This window comes from Patagioenas fasciata, chromosome 3 (assembly GCF_037038585.1).
Source record: "Patagioenas fasciata isolate bPatFas1 chromosome 3, bPatFas1.hap1, whole genome shotgun sequence".
Lineage (NCBI taxonomy): Eukaryota > Metazoa > Chordata > Aves > Columbiformes > Columbidae > Patagioenas > Patagioenas fasciata.
In genome coordinates, this window is record NC_092522.1 from 123520274 (window position 1) to 123540454 (window position 20181).

The following is a 20181-nucleotide window of genomic DNA, read 5'->3' on the forward strand; positions in this document are numbered from 1 at the left end:
GGTGCCTGCACAAACTGATTTTTAATCCATTTTGCAGAACACCATTTCAATTAATAAATCAATTCCTGAGTCACCAAGAGTCTGTTCAGCCCCACCAGAAACTCATTCCCATTTTGACACAAATCTTCCCCATTTGGAGCCCCTGAAGCTGCTGAGCGAGACTGGGACAACGGGGCAGGCGGTGCCTCCTCAAAATCACACCCCGTTATCTCTTATCTTGTCAGTTTTATTCCCAAATGGGCCCATATTCCGCTCCCCGCGGCCCCTCAGAGCGGGGATGGGACTCAGGGCCCTTTGTGGGGTTTTTGAGGAGAAAAATCCCACTTTTGTGGCTTATTGCACCATCTCCTCATCCGTTCTACCCCAAGCAGGTTGTGGCAAACACAACCGCACGCAAATAAGTTGATATAAGTAGATAAAACGCTACTTTTAAGATGGTTTTTCTAGTGGAAAGCGCCCTCAAAGGCCTCAGCCCACGGGCCAAACTCCAGCGATGCCACCACTTCAAACAGCAACGTCCACCACCCTCATCCCTCCCCAGACCCTCCTGATGGAAAAGGGAAGGCACAAATACTTACGTCTCCCTCATTAAATTAATGTTTCTATGCTTATTAAGTTCTCAAGACATATTTTAGGCCCTGTTCACATCCTAGGGCTCTCTCGGGCCTTCACACCCCGACAGCTCCGCTCAGAAAGGACCAGGGAGGCAACGCGGCGTGGTGGAGTTATACGGTTTTATTTTCTAATAGGTACAATACTAAAATAAACACAAATTAAAAAAAAGTTTTATTAAAACAAAACTGTACAAAAAAGCAGTTATACTACATTTTTAATTACAGAACAGTCTACTGTCCAAAAGGCACTAATCCAGAATAGGAGATACAATGATACAGGACTCATTTTAACTATTTTAATCAATACAATAGAGCACTTGTTTCTCTGTCCATTCACAAATAGAAACAAGGACTTTTGCTACAGTCATTACACATTGTTATAAATATGAGCCCTACATGTAAAGATGCAGTATCGCTCTCCCCGGGGCAGAATTCAAACAGTGTTAGAATTTAAATGGAAAAAAGGAATAAATAGGAACGGAAGGACACGAGGGAAGAGGCTGGCGGTTGGCGCTTCGGCAGCAGGAGGAAGATTTGGAGACGGGGACATCGAGGGGCGATTCGCCCCAAGGGAAGAACGTTCGCCACCTCGCACCCAACGCTTTGCGGTGTTTGGCCACAACGTCCCGGTTATCTCGCTCTCCTCCGACCCCCCTCTGTCCCTGGGTCGTTCTCTGGTCTATAATGAGTAATTAACGCTTCCCCGGTGCACCGAGGGGGAAAACTCTCCTCTCAGCAAGTGATGGAGCAGACCCGCTCGGCGGCTGGCAGATAAACGTGCTGATTTGGAGAAGATTTTAGAATATTGTCTGAAAAATCAGCATCTTTGCTGCAAGCCAGAAGATGGAGCTCCCCAAGTGCGGCTGCCACAAGTGTTCTCATGAGGCACCGAGCCATCACGAAGCCACCGGAGATGCACGGGGCGCCTGGGGTGGGAGGACGTGTCCGAGGTGGCACAGGGGACGTGACCTCGGACATGGCCAAGCCGCCTTTCCCAAGCCAAAACCCACCTTGGTGGCACAGCAATGGGGAACGCGGCTCCATCGTCCACGCGGTGGTGCCCGAGATTCACCCCGTCGCTCACCGCGACGCTGCCCTAGAGGCTTTTTTCCCCAGCTTCCCAACACAAAGATCTGATCAACCTCTACATTCAGTCCTTCTTTTCCCCCTGAAATTCCAGGCTGAGGAGCGGCAGCGACGATCCTACAGACCATGGATGGTGCAGACGAGGTGCTCGGGGAACCCCCGCGTGAAGAGCGATCAACCCGTTTGTGAGTGTTTGACGTGGCTACGAGGAGCAACGACACGATGCGCCGATAGAAAATTATCATATAGTCGTTAAGCTGAACGAACAGCCCTTGTTAATGAAGGTGGAGACCCGGTTTGATGAGGACGTGTTCCCCGGCGCTTTGGGGGCGGAAGGGGTTTGATGGGAGAGAGATACTGCACCTTGGAACAGTGTCATACACAGAAGACATAGACAGGCAGCTGGATGTTAACAAAAATAAGTAACAAAGAAATATGATTAAACAAAATCTCTTCTCACATCATCCTATACTACATCCTCCTTCTGCTTAGCAGAAAATTGTACGTACACAAAAATACAAATACACAATTTTGTAGAACAGTCTGATTTTAATATATTTATATATATTTATATTTATATGAGTGGCAGGTTAGTTCATTATATAGAGCTTTTTGCACTTTTGGCTCATACGCAACAAGGCTTTATAAATTCAGCTTTAGCTTTCATTCAGGTTTTATAGCTTCTTGAAACATTTGTTTTCACATTTAAAGCAGCATCCAATTTGCAAGAGGAGTTGGTGGTGGCTACAGCAAGGATGGGGTCCAGAGGCGATCTGGGGGAGGAGAAGAGGAGAATCTACATTCCAGTGTGTGTGTGTGTGTGTGTGTGTGTGTGTGTGTGTGTGCGTGCGCGAGTGCTCGCGGGGACGAGAGGAGCGGACGGCGAACGGACGACCCTGGAAACCGCGACGGGCTCCTGAGGTAGGTGAGACACCTACAGCAGATGAGACACGGGTGTCACCCCCGTGGGGACACGCGGAAGGACAGACAGAGCCGCGAGATGCCGAGAGAGGAGCGGCGGACGGGGCAGGACCCGCCGGGGGTTCGGTGACCGGCGGGACGGGTGACAAAGCGACCACGGGTGACTGTCGCCCACGCGACAGTGGAACAAAATCAAGACGCGCCAAGTTTGGAAATGAAAACCATGACTCCTCCGCGCTTCGCTACAGGTTTTTTGGGGGGTTTTGCTTTGTTTTTTGTGCCCCTGGCACCGTTCCGCTGTCTGAGGTTTGCAACACTCACCGCTACATGAATCCTTCCTTCCACTTACAGCCACTGTTACTGACAATCACTTCGTTTAGGAAAGAAAATCAAAAATCACGGTTAAAAAGGCATCTCTAGAGCAGGACGACGGCACAACCAACGGTCCGTGTGTGCCACAGGCCCCATAAAGACCTGATTTGCATTAGCACCCCAGCGATACGTTCCCATTCGATCATGGCTTAAATCAACACCCATCAGCATCCCACCAGCTCATTTGCTGCTCTCTCAGACGTCCTCACAGCTTTTCCTGCCAACAGTCATTTCCTCGGCTTTCCCAACTCAGACGCTATTAAGTTGTCAGAGTGAAAACATTTTGTTATTAATGAAAAATAAACCATCTACATATGGATCGCTTTCATTTTCTGAATCTTTAAGTGGTACTAATACATCTTAATAGTGTTCCGTTATTTCCTTTTACTACGGTCAGAAGAAATCCTCCTTCAATGTGATTTTTTAAACTAGCATCGATACGTATTTGTTTTAAACCACATAAAATCCTCACGTACGTTTACAAAATTATAACCACCCGCCGACAGGTACAATTATTCTGATAGAATGTCAAGCAGGTGCTGCTATTATAAGCCTAGAAATAATTAAGAATAGAGGAAGAAACTGCCTCCGCGATTCCAAAAAGGGATGATTAAATGTGTATACTTGCTGTTTCCATCCCGAGCGGCAGCCGTGCCCTTACCCAGATGCACGGAGCTGTTTGTATTTGCAACCCCAGAGGCGGTTTCCTACCCGATTCCGCTCAGAGCTTCCCCCGCTCTTCACCGTCCACCCCCAATGGGAGAAGGCGAAGGTTTGGCTGAGAAATGCGGTGGGATGATGGGATCCCGAGCAGCGAGGTGGGCGGCGAGAGGGAGGAGCGGAGATTTATTACGGTCCAGCCGGGTTCTGCAAAGCTCCGGACTCGGTCGGAGTCGTACGTGCTCTGTTCTTAAACATGAGGTCGAATCCTATTCCTCCAGCTCGCTCTGGAGTCCTGTTACTCACTTAGGCACTTCTTAAATTGACTCAAAGAAAAGAATAATAATACATATATATAAAATTAAGAAAAGTACTGCACATATTTCACACGTCCCAGGCTTTCGGCAGCCTTGGGAAGATCATAAAGACCAAGAGGGAGACAAGCCAAGGCGATTTGTCATGAAAACAGCGCTCCCCGTGGACACGGCTGACTTTTGTTTGTCACCCTTTGATAGAGCAGCTGTTGAACTAAATCCTGATTAAACCTGTTATTCCCGGATTATCTTTTAAGGTACAAGCCCGTCTGTGGCACGATGAGGTGGCTTTGCCGTATGGGATTTGCCATCCAGAGCGACACGGCGCTCTCCCAGTTTGAACCAGTAGCGCACGGGGTTTGTACCGGGGTGAGAAGTGCAGCCCGTAACCCTCCAGAACAAGCCCAGCAGCAAATTAAGGAGTTGACGAGATGCGGAAAGACGCTCCTAACGCTACGGCCAGAGCCAAAGGGGCGTTTTTGGTTTTGAGTTTGTGTTGCGACGGGTGAGGAAATGGAAAACCTGTCCCTCCCGAAAGAATCAACGGGGCCCTGACCCAACAGTTTCAGTCCAGCACTTGTCTCACCATGAGGCTTAAATTTACGCACAAGCCGAAAGAGAAAATTCGATCGGAACTACGGAGAGATGGGAAGCCCAAAATCCAAGCTCTGCTTTCACTCTCATTTGTCATTTGGAAAAGTAACTTGGAGTTTTCCTAATGATCTTCAAATCTAAAACAACTTGAAAAAAAATAATGAAAGCAAGCTTTTCTGGCTGCAAAAGGTGATCGTGAGCCCTGGGTGAATGAGGTCGGGGTTGGATGAGATGAGCTTTAAAAGGTCCCAAACCCTTCTATAAGTGACGTGGGGAACGTCCTTCAGAAAAGCCACATAAATCCAAGTTTCTTGTCCCAAAAGCTAAGAAAGCAGACAACAGCAGACTATCTAAAGAACCAACGCATCGATGAAGATGGCTTCCAACACCCAGTGCTGCAAGACAAAATAAGATTCAAGAAAAATACCCCACTGCCTTGTTCCTCTCTGTTAACCGTGGTCCAACACCTTGGAACTACCTGATTTCACACCGGAGGGTGCAATTAAAGAACCTGCTGTAAATTGGCTGAATTATGAGCTAATTGTGGGAGCAGACAACGTTCTTCGTATTTACACAACACCGCGGACAATGTGTATTTGGGCTTCAAGTATGTAATTGATACAGCACCATCTAAGAGGCATAAAGGAAAGGTGAACGGCTCTGGATTTGGATTAAAGGAGTTAGAAACCGTCTAAGCTTAAATACGCCGCTTGGAGGTGTGAAGGGAATAAAGTGCCTGTACAGGAAAAAGACAACAAGGAGAAAAAAGAGGGAAGAAAAGCCAAATGGCACTGAAAGGGCATGGAGAGCAACGAGTGAGTCTTAGCAGGAGCGGGAGAGGTGAAAATCAAAGGAACGAAGGAGAAAAGATAAACCTGAGCGCTAGAATTGTGTGCAAGAAACCTCCAATTAGTCTGTTTCGAAGCAGTGCCGCTTGGGAGATACATCTGTGTTTCCTAGAAGGTTGCTGAGTATCTGCAGAACCCAGTATCAGTCTTCCCAGTTCGAAAGGCAGCCCAAGTATTAATCAAAAAACTAAGATTATACTTCAAAGCTACTATTTCCCTGATTTGCTAATCTAAGCGTCAAAACTGAAATGAGGGGAGGGAGGAGCTGCTAACGAACCACGCTGGAAAAACCCAAGGTCTTTTGGCTGGCAGATTTCCTAAGGCTGAGCCAAATCCAAGCTTCAGCATCACACGGGATCGCTTTTTAATAGGCTGGAAAGTAAATATAGTCCTTATTTAGAGACTGTAAGAACAACGGGTGCAGGTCAGAGCACTTCGGAACGAGAAAACGGGATTAGCAGGGGGTGAAGGAGCTTGGAGGAAAGAGACATTGCCTCGATGAGAAGAACTGAAGTTTGGGAAGACAACGTGTGACAAATTGGGTGCCGAGAAGAATCCAGTAGAGAGGAAAGCAAAGGGTTCAGCCCAAAACTCGCCTGGAATTCCTTCAAGGAAATGACGGCTCAGTGCGGATATAAGAGGAGACATGAATGGAAGCAAAGGGACTTCTGCTGCCTGCGATATTTTTTGAAGCGCTTTGGCAATTGATGAAAGTATTGAAAAGAAACCCAAGCGAACAAAGCCCAAACCAGCTGCTTGAGGCAATGGCCACGACTCATCAAATTCTACTCACAGCGAATCAGTTTTGTGTTGAGTGTTCTCGGGTGGCGGTAAAAAGTACCACAAGGTACCCTTAACAACAGGAATTCACGTGCCTGAATGTCTAATGGAATGAAAAGCAACAAAGAATTCCGGATTAGAAATTCAGACTGACCTGGGCTTTCGGTTAGGGAATTTTTGTTGCTGTTTATTTTCAAATAAGAAGCAAAAAGAACAGTTGAACAGAATATAAAGCTGTTCCAGAGCTACAGCATTGACCGGTATGAAAGTCCGAATCACTGTTCGAGCAGAACAGTCTGAATCTGTGAGATACTGGAGCAAAAATAAGTAACACGGCAGCGCAGAGAAACCACCTGGTATTACACCGACATTTGTTCGATATGGCAGGAGTACAAAGTGTAAAAAGACATTTATCATACCCAACGGGAACTTCACGTGGTTCAGAGACATAAGGCACAATATGTTCTCGGATGGAAAGTCAGACTTTCTAAGGAAGTTCTTACTGCAGAGAACCCCTCTCCTACTCAAATCTCTAGAAATCATTAACTACTACGAACAGGTTCTAAGGGTAAAAGACAAATCTACCTCTTTGGAATCAGAGTTTTGCAATTAAGGCCAGAAGGGACCAGTCTATCACCTACAATGAGACCCTGAATATTAAGTGGTCTCCCGATTCCTGATGCAAACTCCCCGTTCTATCTACTGCATCCAACGGGATGAACAGAATCACAGAACCATCCTGCCCTTCCAAATGCAAAAAAAATCAAAATCCCCTAATGGAAAGTGTCTGCCTTTTCCATGTGACTCTTTACAACTTCCACCATTTGTATCCAATGGATTTATAAACATATATGGAATAATGTATTTTTTTTCTCAACACATTTACAAATACCTTCATTACGTCCACGGATACTTCATTGACTCTTAACTCCCAGCCACACACCTAATCTTCAAGCCTACATCACCAAACTAAATTACTGACAATGAAACTCCAGGACTGCTTCGTTCTTGCTCTGCTACAAATCCCAGCATCAATAAATGAGTATTGTTGAGATTGTGGGACAAATTCTCCACTGATGTTGACTCTGATAACTGCAAATGAGGGGATCTATTCTCACATCTCAATAGCGTTTATTTTCTCCAAGCACCTGCAGAAAGAGGATTGCGAGTCAAAATTGCTCTAAAAGGAAGGAAGAGTCGCAGAATTAAACCAAAGAGCAGCCGTGTGCCAAGATGGAAATGTTAAGTTAAACTGATGGGCAACTACGGAACAATAGCATGTATCAAATTCCAATAAGGATGAAGTTTATAATGCGATACGGCGTGCCATGAACACATCCTGGCACAAAGAAATGGAGATTTCAGAGCGTTTCATAAACTGCTTCAACTGTCTCATCAATGAAGCATCCAAGATGTTTATCCTTCTCAAGCAGTGATTAGGTATTTTGCACAGTACACCTGGTGTTCCCCAGCACTACACCGAATTTCCACTCTGCTGTTCTGCATCCAGCGTAGCTCCACCTAAACTCAACCTATCCATGATGCAGAAGGGTGAGATGCTCCTGCTTTCCACTCCAAAATGACATCAAACCCATGGAAAAGAAGCACAGCTTGAATGTGGTGAGGGGGACGCTACGGCATTTTGGTCTTGAAAAGATCTACTCACTTGCCATCACGCATCAACAAAATGGTTTTGCACCCTGGTATAGGAAAACCTGCTCAGTGAATTAGCTGTTCTGAGTTCCTGGCTTGGGTTGGTTCCTGAAGGGTATTTCAGTACTGTCACCACAGTCCTGTCAAACAGAGATAGCAGCACCTTTATCAGCAGGCAGACTTCAAAAAATATATATATATCCAAAGCAAAATGTGCTTTGGGGAATGGAATATATGCTTAATATTCTTAATGGGCTATACCGGGTGAGCAATATTAATTAATAATTTACTTTCATTATCTCTTTGCCCTCCTCGAGCGATTCGACAGATAAACTTTGTAAGTGAAACGTATTTTTAAATCTCAAATGATGTAAAATATATCTCAGAAGGCTGAGGTCAACCTCGTAATTAGAGAGGTGGGTTATTTAAGCTACATACGCCAACTTGCCGTAACATGGAAGACTTGGATTAGTTAAGGAGAAGGGATGGGGAGGGGAGGAAGCTGAACTGAGGTGACAGTGACAGCAGCAAGTTAATGTCTTAAAATGTACATTTTCGAGAAGAAATTGCTACAGTGAGTGTAGTGCCACCGGTGGAAGAACTCAAATACCTGAGACCCACAGGTCTGTTCCGAACCACAGTGACGTTGGGTAAGATTTACAGGGGTATTTCAGTACAAAGAAGCTGAAAATAACCGGAGGATTTAAACAAAAGCCTAAAGAAGAGAAGTTCCTAACTTCTTGCACAAATCTGTTAGGAATCTGATATCTTTTCTAAATTTGATTTAAGAGTCTCCATATGCATCTTTGCATACAAAACAACTCCGGGAACCTGTTTGATGATTTACTACAGCAGAAGAACAGCACTAGGGAAAAATATCATCGAGAGGCTTCAGGGCAAAAATGTTCAAGACGTGGTCAACAGGCAGCACCTCTCACAAAAACACAGAATAAAAAGGCACAAAAGGCCCTATGACAGATGCTTTTTCAGAATCCAGCAACGTATAAGAGAAAGATTACCATGTTATTTCAGGTCACCATCATATATCCCTCTCCTGTCGTACTATCCAAGCATTCCATTGTGGGCTATTTTGAGATTTTTTTTAAGAAAAGGTGGATTAGCTTGTAACCCTACGCCACGCTAAGGGCAACAGGAGACAGCACACACTCGAGGACCATATGGTTACATGTTATACTTGGCAACAACCGCTGGTAAGGCTTTCAGACTGAGCTATGATGAACGACAACTTGGAATGGTGCAGAAGAGCCCAATTACATTCCCTGTCTCGGGAATGGGGGGACACCAGTGCCACCGGTCCCTCTACCTGTGCGATGGGTAAAAACCCACAGGATGAGCGATTCGGCAGAGTCCTGGACCACGGCGCATCCTCCTCAACACCGTAACTCTAAGATAAACCACGGAGAGCTAAACCAGAACCCGGGGTAACCTGTAATCACGCTGTCACACAGAACTAAGAGCCTGTTTGGTTTCTAAAACCCACTGAGAAGTAACACACACGAGTGGGGCGGGGGAACACATAAAAGGAAGAGAATCAGCTTTGCATAGAAAACTAAACTCGGTTTCAGTCCCTGCTGTTGTAAGCTAGCGTTAGGAACAGGTCATTATTTAAGTATCCAAAGTAGCTGTGTTCCAAGTGTCACTAATAACACTGCTATTAAAGAGAATTAGGGGGCGGAAGATCTTCTGTTTTCAATCACAGAAAAGACAGAAATCCTTTTAATTACGACCACGCCAATCCACATCTTTCTAAAGCGGCTAATTACATGTCAGGAGGACACCCAGTCATTCCGAAGAGCTGCCATCACTTTTAGTGCCATATTCTTACCCATTTATCCCACCCATCCCAATGACCCCGGCTTGAAAGGATCCAGCAGAGGCGCGTTGGGTGTTTTGATCAGAATACACCCGCTGCCATTTAACGGCGCAGGGAATGAATGGCAGAGCAAGGCTCCTGCCAAGGCAGCTGAGCGCGCCACGACGCGCTGAACATACCGAAATATCAAAGGTCTGTCACCCGGTTCGCCCCAGTTCCACCGTTTCAGTTCAACTCCTGCAGAAGCTGTTGACCAGAGCGCCCCAAACCTTCCTGGAAAGACTGGGGAAAAGCACAACACTGCCACAATCAAACTCATTGTTAAGTTTTCTTCCACAGGCCTGATTAAAAGAGGCATTCTGAAATATGTTTTTTCCCCCACAGTCAATACGGAAAATCCTTTATCTCTGTGACATACGCTGTCAATGCTATGGCCCGGCTACTGCACCCATGAGCACGTCACAGAGCGTCTTTCGGTACCTTGAAAGAGCAAAGTGTAATTGTTTACTTCATCCAGCAAGCTCGAGTATGATCCGGATTTTCACAAAGGGAGCGAGACAGTCCTGGTTTTGTTTAAAACAAGACCAGTTCTCTTTCAGTGAATTTTCCTTTCAGCCAAGTTCTTTTAATCAACTGCACCTTACTGAAGTTGGCTGCATTTTTTTCATACCCCGTTTGCTCCGAAGCTGATAACGGCAGCAATGGTGTGCAGAATAGGCCCAGGTTTAGACTTATTGCTGCGGCAGCCGAGGTTGGTGATGAATTTTGCGTGTCCCGTAAGTAGAGAGGGGTGACAGACAGAGCAGGTCACCAAAACTGACCAGCTAAGCATCCATCCCATCCATGCCTTACACCGTGTAAAAGTGGGAGATGATGAGGGTCTCGCACTCTGTGACCAAGTGAAGAAGTCCCTGCCTGTTCTTTCTTTGATCCTAGGCCTGGTTCCAGACCGCGCATCCCTGAATCCAGTTCTGGTTTGCTGCTGAGCCAACCCAGCGCAGTGCAGTGCCTGGATGGGCCAACACGCTCTGTACGTAATGATTACGGGGGTTTTGTGCCAGATTTTGCAGCTGGGACGCGGCAATTCTGGCTGTACATACAGACTGAGGAACGAGATGCCGGAGAGCAGCTCCATGGAGAGGGATCTGGGGATTCTGGTTGACAGTTCATGGCATTCAGCATCCTCACGCCAAAATGCTTCAGAGAACCAAAGCGTCGAGGACATCCTGGAATATGTGGTCACTGGGTTTCACAGAATCCCAGAATGTCAGGGGTTGGAAGGGACCTGGAAAGCTCATCCAGTGCAATCCCCCCATGGAGCAGGAACACCCAGCTGAGGTTCCACAGGAAGGTGTCCAGGCGGGTTTGAATGTCTGCAGAGAAGGAGACTCCACAACCTCCCTGGGCAGCCTGGGCCAGGCTCTGACACCCTCACCCCCCAACAAGTTTCCTCCCAGACTTAAGTGGAACCTCCTGTGTTCCAGTTTGCACCCATTGCCCCTTGTCCTGTCACTGGTTGTCACCCAGAAGAGCCTGGCTCCATCCTCCTGACACTCCCCCTTTCCATATTGATCCCCATGAATGAGTCCCCCCTTAGTCTCCTCTTCTCCAGCTCCAGAGCCCCAGCTCCCTCAGCCTTTCCTCACACGGCAGATGCTCCACTCCCTTCAGCATCTTGGTGGCTGCGCTGGACTCTCTGCAGCAGTTCCCTGTCCTTCTGGAACTGAGGGGCCACAACTGGACACAAGATTCCAGGTGTGGTCTCCCCAGGGTAGAGCAGAGGGGCAGGAGAACCTCTCTGACCTACTGACCACCCCCTTCTAACCCACCCCAGGTACCACTGGCCTTCTTGGGTTTGTTCAGCCTGGAGGAGACAGGGCTGAGCTCTTCTTTCTGGTGATCAACGACAGAACCTGAGGGAATGTCAGGAAGATGTGCCAGGGAGGGTCAGTGGGACATGAGGAAAAGGTTCTTCACCCAGAGGTGCTGGACACTGAACAGGCTCCCAGGGAGGTGTCACAGCCCCAAGCTGACAGTGTTCAAGAAGAGACTGGACAGTGTCCTCAGACACACGGGGTGACCTGTGGGGGTGTCCTGTGCATGGACAGGAGTTGGACTCCATGATCCTGGTGGGTCCTTCCAGCTCATGACATTCTATGATCATGGATGTGAAAAGAAGCATGAGCAAACAATTCTAGGTTATTTTTAAGCGATAAAACCCAAGTCCAAGGCTAGTGATGCTTGAATTTTTCTCCCCATATCTCTGTTTCCCTGGTGCCATGTGTTTAATTTCATTTATATTTGTTGAGCAAAAACCAACATCAAGATGCTGTCACTTTACAGACAGCCCTCAAAACCGTTCTATCACATTTCTCACAAAGGAGAATAATAATTTTTCTGTATCTTAAATTCGCATTTATAGCTGCCACCTCCAGAATGCCTCAATTTTCATTAATGTGCAACATCTTGAGTCGGACAGATTAAACCCCATAAATTAGACAACAGTAACAGAGGCTAAAATGAAGGTTTTAGGGTTACGCTTTGCTTGCCAAATGCCTGTTGGCCAACAACTGATTCAATATCCTGAGTAAACATCCCAGCTGCAAAAAAAAGCCCAAAGGGGAATGTTTTCTTTTGAAACGTCTCTGCAACCCTTCTTGGGATCTGCAAAGTTCTTTTTGGTCGGGTCATCAACCTTCCCTTCCAAGAAATCACAGTGAAAACACCCGAATCCACAAAACTCCGTTAAATTAGCCGGGATCTCCATACAACCCCGACTACGGCCACGAACACGCACACACACAACCTTCAGCTTTCTAATTCAAACGAACATATTAGGTCACAGATACAGAACACAGTTTTCAAGACCAACAAAGATTCCTGCCAAGCGATAACAGCTACACCAAACTCAAGATTATTGCCTACAAGCTTAAGACTTTGATCAAAAGAATATTATCAAGTTAAATGACTTCAAAGAGTGCAAGAGCTACTTGGGTGGGAAGCCTTGTCTAAAATAAAAGCCAAGTTTATTTTGACAAAAATACCCCTAGAATTTGCTGGTAATTATTCCAATGAGGTTGCAAGCGGCTGATGGACGCTGGGGAATGAGGCGGCGCAGTGATGGAGCTGGGGCGGGAGGAGGAACATCAACCTCCTGGTAAGAAAACCACCTAAAATAAGCAGAATTCCAGGGATAAACGGGGGAAAATATCTTGTAATAAACATCCACAGCTCTCAGTACTACGGGCAAAATCTCACACCGAATCTTAGTCATTCACAGAGGTGTGAATCCAGCTTTGTATCCGAGTTCAGATTCCACACATCCCGCACTAAGTGCGTTAGGGGCAGCGGTTTTGAGTTTGGAAAACCCTCCTCCTAATTCTGCTGGTTTTATCTATACGAAAAACGAAACGTTACATGAAAAGCAGTTACAAGCAGCACACGTCGGTGACTCAGCTACTCTGCTGCTTCTATTTTACTTCTTTGCGAGCGGCATCTCATTGGGAAGGAAAACGTTTATACCACACAGGGGAACTCAAAATGTTGGTGAAATCATCTCCATGCTCTTAAAGGCCGAAATGAATACTTAGGAGTGTTACCTGACCCCATCCAGTCCATTTTGGCAAATACCATTGCGATTTCTCTTCAAAAGAACATCCAAATCAGACCTAACAGAAAGTATTGTATTGTTTTTTCCTAGCAGTAGCCGCAGGAAAACACTTTAGGGAAGCAAAGGAGGATCCAAGCAAGTATAACATGACGTTTTTTCCCAGTCATACCCTTGCAGGTTCTGAGAATCACCAATTAATGATGTACTGATCCAACAATTTCCAGTTTATCATAGTAGTCACTACAATTTTTCCTCTAATACGCTCACCTACGTGAAATTTTTCGCCTGCACCCAGAGCAGCAAGACAATAAATCCTCACAAATGAAGGTGAAGACCGATCTAACAGCACAAACGTTACGAAACACGGAAAACTTACCAGTGTGGTGTTAGGCAAGGAAACAAACAGAACAATTCCAATATCCCTGAAAGAACTGTGTAAACAGAACAAATAACTAATGGAATTTATTACTTATGGCTTGATTGGAGCCTGGAGCCAGACCCTGCAAATAAAGCTCCCCTCTGCTAAGAGAATAGGAAAGATAATTGTTTATGAATAGGAAAAAACAAGACAATTTCTTTAAACAAGTCAACATGTATAGACCAGAACCAACATCTCGACCTGAGCAGGTTTGTACAGAATAATTTATGTCAGAAGAGACCTCTGGAGGTCTCCAATCAACCTCCCACCTCGTCCAGTTGAGTCTGGCGTATCCCCAGGGATGGGGTTGCCACTGCCTTCCTGCTCACTGTTCTACCACTGAGTATCAAAGTCTTTCTCTTTACATTCATCTGGGATTTTCTTTAATGCCCCCCACTGTTTTGCTATGCACCTCTGAGAAGAGCCCGGCTCCATATTCTCTAAATCCGCCCATTAAGAGAGATGATAATCAGAACAGAAGCTGCCTCCAGAGCCAGTCGGAACAATCCCAGCTCTCGCAAACTCGCGACGCCACGTGTGCTCCAACCCTCTGGTCCCAGCGGCCCCCAGGACCCAACGCTTCACGCCGTACCCCAGGCATGGTCCCAAAAGTAATCAACAGAGGGGACTAATTGCTCTCCTTGACCTGCTGGAGGCTCTTCTTTAATTGCTGCAAGGGTGCGCTGCTGACCAACCTGTTCGTATCCCACAATGGGATGTGACTGTAACAACAAGGATGTTTAGAGACTGCTATAGAGTATTAAGAAGATGTTTCCGTAAAAGTAGGGAATCAACAGATAACACGTCTGCTCATTGCTACATCAACTTGTTTCCATCAGTTCCTAACGCTTTTGCAAACGTCTGGGATCTCATACTTCAGGAAACAGGCGGGGGAATGAAAAAGAAAAGATTGAATCCAAAACCAAACCCCAAAACGTTAGTGGAGGTAGAAATCGTTGTTTGAAGAAGACGGTAAGAGACGACAACTCAAGTATAAGGACTTCATGAGCGACAAAATAACAGCCAGAACTCAGGCTACAAAGTTAAAAGCAATCTGTGCCCATCACAGAAGAGGAGCACCTTAAATAATTTCTTCTCTGTTCACAGAACAAAAAGGTGGATCTAGTCGGCCACCAGACCCACTTCAAGGGAACCCACATGAGAACAAACTGCGGTAATTCCAGACTGGCTACGACAAATTGCAAACTGAACTGCAACGCTACAAAAATGAGGCTTAATCTTCAAGAAAATCCAGAGACAGAAAGACAAAGGCGACTTCAATATTGCAGAAAAAGCCCCTAGAACAAAGCCTAAAGTCCACGACACGCTCTCCACCAATTCTTGCACTTACTCCAGATCACGTACACTTCTCCTGGTATCATCACACCAGCCTCTGCTCCTTTTTAGTTAATTCAAACCAAAAAGTATTCACCAACTGCAAACTCTTCATGATGAACTTTGAGAATAAAAGAAATAAGACTGTGTGAGCATCCTGACAACAGCTGAACTCTTAACTCTTTTCCTCGTACCTCTCGACGGTCAAAGAAAATAGATGGGGGCAACCCAAAAGCTGACACCATGGAACTAAGCGTCTGATTCCCCAGTTATTTGTTCTTTTCTCTGGTGAGATGACGATGTGGGGAAGCAGAAAACTGGTATTTACCAGGAAGCTACAGACAAGGAGGATCTGCCCATCTCCAGTTGTTCACGAGGGGTTTGAACGGTTTAACCTTCAGATGGGATAGTGATGCAGGATGAGACCGGCAGCTACCTGAATGAAGATCAGATTATTCTACGTTAGATGGTACAGACACACAGTTTTAATGGTGTTACTTCGATCCTGCATCGCATGAACCTATAATCAGGATACAGAAGTTCCAGTACTATTTGTATTCTTCCCTATTGCTTTAAAAAGGCGATGCTCGAGACAATGACTTTTTTAAAGACGGTATAGTAAGCAATATTTCTTCTAAAACTGCAGCTGTCCAACAGTTTGAGTCTGTTCTTTTTAAAATGAAACAGCCAGAACAAATGGTGGTGGCAATCCCAACGCAAAGAGGCCATCGATTATTAAAATCTCCTTACTATAAATCGTGGATGTTGCTTGTCAGCTTGGTGTGTGACTGCGGAATGAATAAGCAGGTAAAACTCCACTAAGGCTAAAGTTTGCTCGATCATTCTGCTGTGCAAAAATAGAAAGAAAAGCTCTCCCCGTCCTTTCGGTCCTTAGTACCAAAACATTCATACACACATTAAGACAAAAACTGCAATGGTGGCTGATCCAATTCCTTTCTTTCCTGAGTCTGCCCTGATGCTACTTGTGAATTTGCCTACTCCAGCAACGCAATAAAACTGAAACAAGACGGCTTCATTCTGCTTGGGTGATGTATATCTGAGGCAAGCACATTAATCTCCCACTGAAATCCATAAATGAAAGACGAGGCCAAGCCCTACCTCTCTATCTTCAAAGTTACAGAGACGCCAACTCGGTGCCCTCTGAAAGCGCAAAATCTCTGCAGTTACCTAAGCAATTTGCACAAGATGAACACAGGTGAAGATGAGCTGGTTAAGGGGTTTAGGTTGGCTAAAAACCTGCTGAGGAGCCGCATTTCGGGAGTTCCCAACGCTATGTGACAGCGAAGCATGAGGAAGGGACGAGAACAAGATGAGTAAGAGCAACTTTGCTTCATTCCCTCCACCTTAAAAGTGGAGGGGAGGAAAGGAAACCCACCCATCACACTAAGCCTTTTTCCTCTTTTCGAGCTATAAACTAGGAAGATCAAAATGGAATGTTGTGGCAACACTATGCAAATTTTCACGTAGCTATATATGAAAAAATTTACATAGGTTTTTAATGTTTATTTTTGAATGGAGCACAGTCCTGCCCGTCTCTAACGCTTCCCATGCTGCTTCCATCGAGATGTTTCCTCTTACCGGCAGCAACGTATCATTTCATCAGGATGCCAGGAGATCATTTCCACACAATGCCAGCAGATGTAATTTTCTCAGATGCACACACAGTTCATCATTTAGATACGAGATGACAAGGTGATCGCAGGGTGACTCTGTAATGCAACTTCGCTGTTTGGTATTTTGAATTCTCAAATGATAAAAAAAAGACTTATCAAATATAAATATCTTTACGAAAAAAGTAACAAAAGTGCTACATATGATCAAGGAAAACAATTCCATTAGTTTCTGCTACTTAAAGTAGGTTCGCTTTACAAATATTACCACATCCATTATCAGTATGGCTTCCAATTATTAATTAAATTGCTCGTAGCAGTATAGCTTTCTCACATCTTAACGAGGACAGAGTAAAGAGAACACAAACCATTCACACCCCGTTTCTCAGGTAAGAGATCCTCCTGCCTTTGAACAAAGAAAAAAGTCCATATATAGGAGAGTATTTATGCTATGACGGTGATCTAGCACAGGTCAGATGCAAAAGTCCTCCGAGAACGTTTCAGGCTAGTCAGGACGTAAGCGTTAGTTACACAGACGTGTAAAAATCCACTCACCCGTTCCGCGACCTCGACAACCTTCCTGGAAAACACCGCTTGGAAAAGTGGCAAAGCGGAGGGGGGAGCAGGGCGGGGACGGAAAAGGCAAGAGGAAGAACTGAAAAGGTGACATTGCGAATGACAGATGGCTAAGAGTCTAGGCCTCTTCTGAGCAGGCTCTGCCAGCCGTGCCGCATCGCCAGCACCGGCTTTGAGAAGTGGACTGTGGCCCATTAGACATTCGGCTCATTTGTCACACGATCCCAGGCTGGGCTTCAATCCCGGTCCCAGAGGCAGAAGGCGGTTACTTATCCACTAAGCCACGCAGAGGATGTCTGTGGTGAATATGTGACCAACTATGTGAGCGTGTTTCCAACGGGCATTCCCAGCACAGCACCCAGAAGTAGATCGAGTCACTGTACGAGCAGTGAGGCACAGCTTATTGCAGCTGGAAATCACTTATTCCCATGCTGAAGTGGGGTTTCTAGTGTTCTTTTTACTCTCTGTTGGTACTCCCGACCTGGTGTCCATCGACCCTGTGCCACTACCTCAGCTTGCATCCTTGCAGTCTCAGAGAAGGAGAAGCGTACAGACTAAACTTGTTTTTCTTTTAAACACAATCTCTAAGGGTATCCAAGATTTTAAGTGTAGCCTAAGACTTGTAATTAAGGACTGTCTAAAATACCTGGAAGCACTTTGAATGCTAAGACAGAGCAGCAAGATTTTTCTAGCCACTGGGGCCGGGAGAGGGAGGTTGGTTGGTTGGTTGATTGATTATTGATTGGGAATTAATACTGAGAGAGTATATGCAAAGGCTGAGGGCACCATGCCATCTTCACAGAACAAGACCCTAACAGCTAACTGACGTACAAGAAACTGCAAAGTTATACTGTAAGAACACATATTAAGGACCGAGGAAAGTCTGCTAAGGTGCTACGTCTAAAACTAAGTTACTTCTCGCTTCGACCCTCCCCTTTCTTTGTATCAGTCGTCGTCTAGAGCCTCTGTCTTGATCTCGTTGGCTCCTTGCCGGGCCAGTGCCAGGATGGTGTGGTTTACCGCTGCCATTTCCACGGCTAGCGAAATGGGGTCTTGGTGGTCACTATGGCTAGTGCTGTCATCCTGTGCACGCAAAGGAGAAGAGAGAAGCATCGTTACTCCGGGAGCAGAGAACCGGCCGATAAAACTACTGCGTGAAGTGATGGACACGGGGCAGCAAACCGCGCATTGGTTACGGGGGGAGAAGGTGAAACATCGATAGGAATGGACAAAATGGATAGAGGACTGATCTCCCTCACTGTGCAGACAAAGGGAAACGGGCCGAGGAGCTGCGTTCCAAATTCTCAAGAGGGATTTGAGCGGAGAGGGGATATTCTGAGGAAAATATTGAGTTATAAAGGTGGGTGGGGAAACCAAACTAAGATAGGGATTATTACGCACTGCACGGATTCACGCTATGCTTAGGTTTTGAATATACACTTCTCATCCCATTTAAAGAGGACACTATAGAAAAGGCAGAGAGAACGGCCTGGGGGAAGAGGCGTGGGGTGGATTCCTTAGGATGGGAGGCCAAACAGACTCGGGTTTTTTGGTTTGGAAAAGAAATGGCTGATGGTTGATACGCTAAATGTTTATCACAAATAATGAGTAAATAAAGAACAATTGTTTGTGACTTGTCATGATCGGATAAGCAAGGGAATGACAATATATTCCAAAGCAGCAATGGGAAGTACAAATGGCTTTAAAAGGTGGGGGTTGGACAAGTGCAGGGGAAATTAGTTCACTAGAAACTATCAAAACTGAAAGGAGAGACATTGCCTGGCTTGGGAAGCCTCTCAAAACTACTGATTTCCAGAGGCTACTCTAAAAAACAGAATATATAGGGAAAAAGATGCTGATAAACTCCTAGACCGCTCAGGACAACGTGCAGTGATTTCAGGGGACTGGAATAACTCAAATATCCAGGTGAAGATATTGCCAGGTTCTCCAGCCCACTGAACTATTTGCCATATATATCTATATATATTTTCTTTTTAATCTATGTATTTTATATATCTATATTTCTTTGTCTATTTAATAAAGAGCAAAGTCTGTCAGCTGTAAGAGAAGCACTGTGGTGATGGCTTGGGAAGCAATACAGAGCAATTGCTGCTACAGGACTCAAGCAAAACAGGTGCGGAACGGCCATACAAGAGCACACCTGAAAATCTGACAACTCTACCATAAATTTTACAGCGAGCTGCGCATCTTTCTCAGCCTACATCAGAAATAGCGTTTTGAACGATAGGAAGGAGAACCAGCAATATCTAATCTCTAATCCCATCTGTTAAATTCATTCTTCTGGGACACTGGGTAAAATCACAGTGTTTCCCCCTCTTTAAAAGGGGGCACTGATTGTTAACAAATCACCACCTCACCTCTTTTTTAATTTACAGAAAGGCAATGATAAACATTTACCAGTCTTCCAACAGCCTTTAAGCGATGAACTTGTGACATTTAAAATGCGTATTATGCGTTTTTAAATTAAAATGACAGGTGGCAAATGCTGAAAGGGACAGAAAAGCCAAGATTTGGCAAAATTTGGAGGTTATGTAAAGGAATACATTCATTTACAACAAATGCATGGCGAATAGCGTTACGTGCACACACTCTAAGGCCCTCTCAGTATTCTTTACCATGGCAAGATCTACAAAGTCCTGACTTGTGGAGGTTTAGTCACTTCATCAGTATTTGGATGAAGTTTGATTTTAAACTAATGGCTAAGGGATGTTAAATGGTCACCAGGAGAGTTTGCCATTTCATCTGCTTCGCTGTAATTAAGCTTCACAGAGATTACTGAGAAATGTAACTCTTAAGGACTCTCAACAAAGATATTTAATAACGAATTTATTTCGCTTTTCAAAGTATTTTGGTTAACAAACAGAAGGAAAACATAGTGTGGGAGTCTATGTAACACCTCAGGCTTCGGGTCTTG

At 45.3% G+C, this 20181-nt stretch overlaps 1 protein-coding gene across 24 annotated transcripts in view; it reads right to left on the minus strand.

Moving 5' to 3' along the window:
- Window positions 1-720: 720 nt before the first annotated feature.
- Window positions 721-20181, minus strand: part of HMBOX1 (homeobox containing 1) — a 135660-nt gene continuing 116199 nt past the window's right edge. For 21 of the 24 annotated variants that reach the window (XM_071807157.1, XM_071807163.1, XM_065834045.2 and 18 more), the window contains one exon: window positions 721-18329. In XM_071807157.1, the coding sequence (XP_071663258.1) occupies window positions 18192-18329 (138 nt within the window). In that variant the 3' untranslated portion in view covers window positions 721-18191. The remainder of the gene's footprint in view (window positions 18330-20181) is intronic. The other 3 variants (XM_071807164.1, XM_071807160.1, XM_071807159.1) reach the window with 1 other exon arrangement.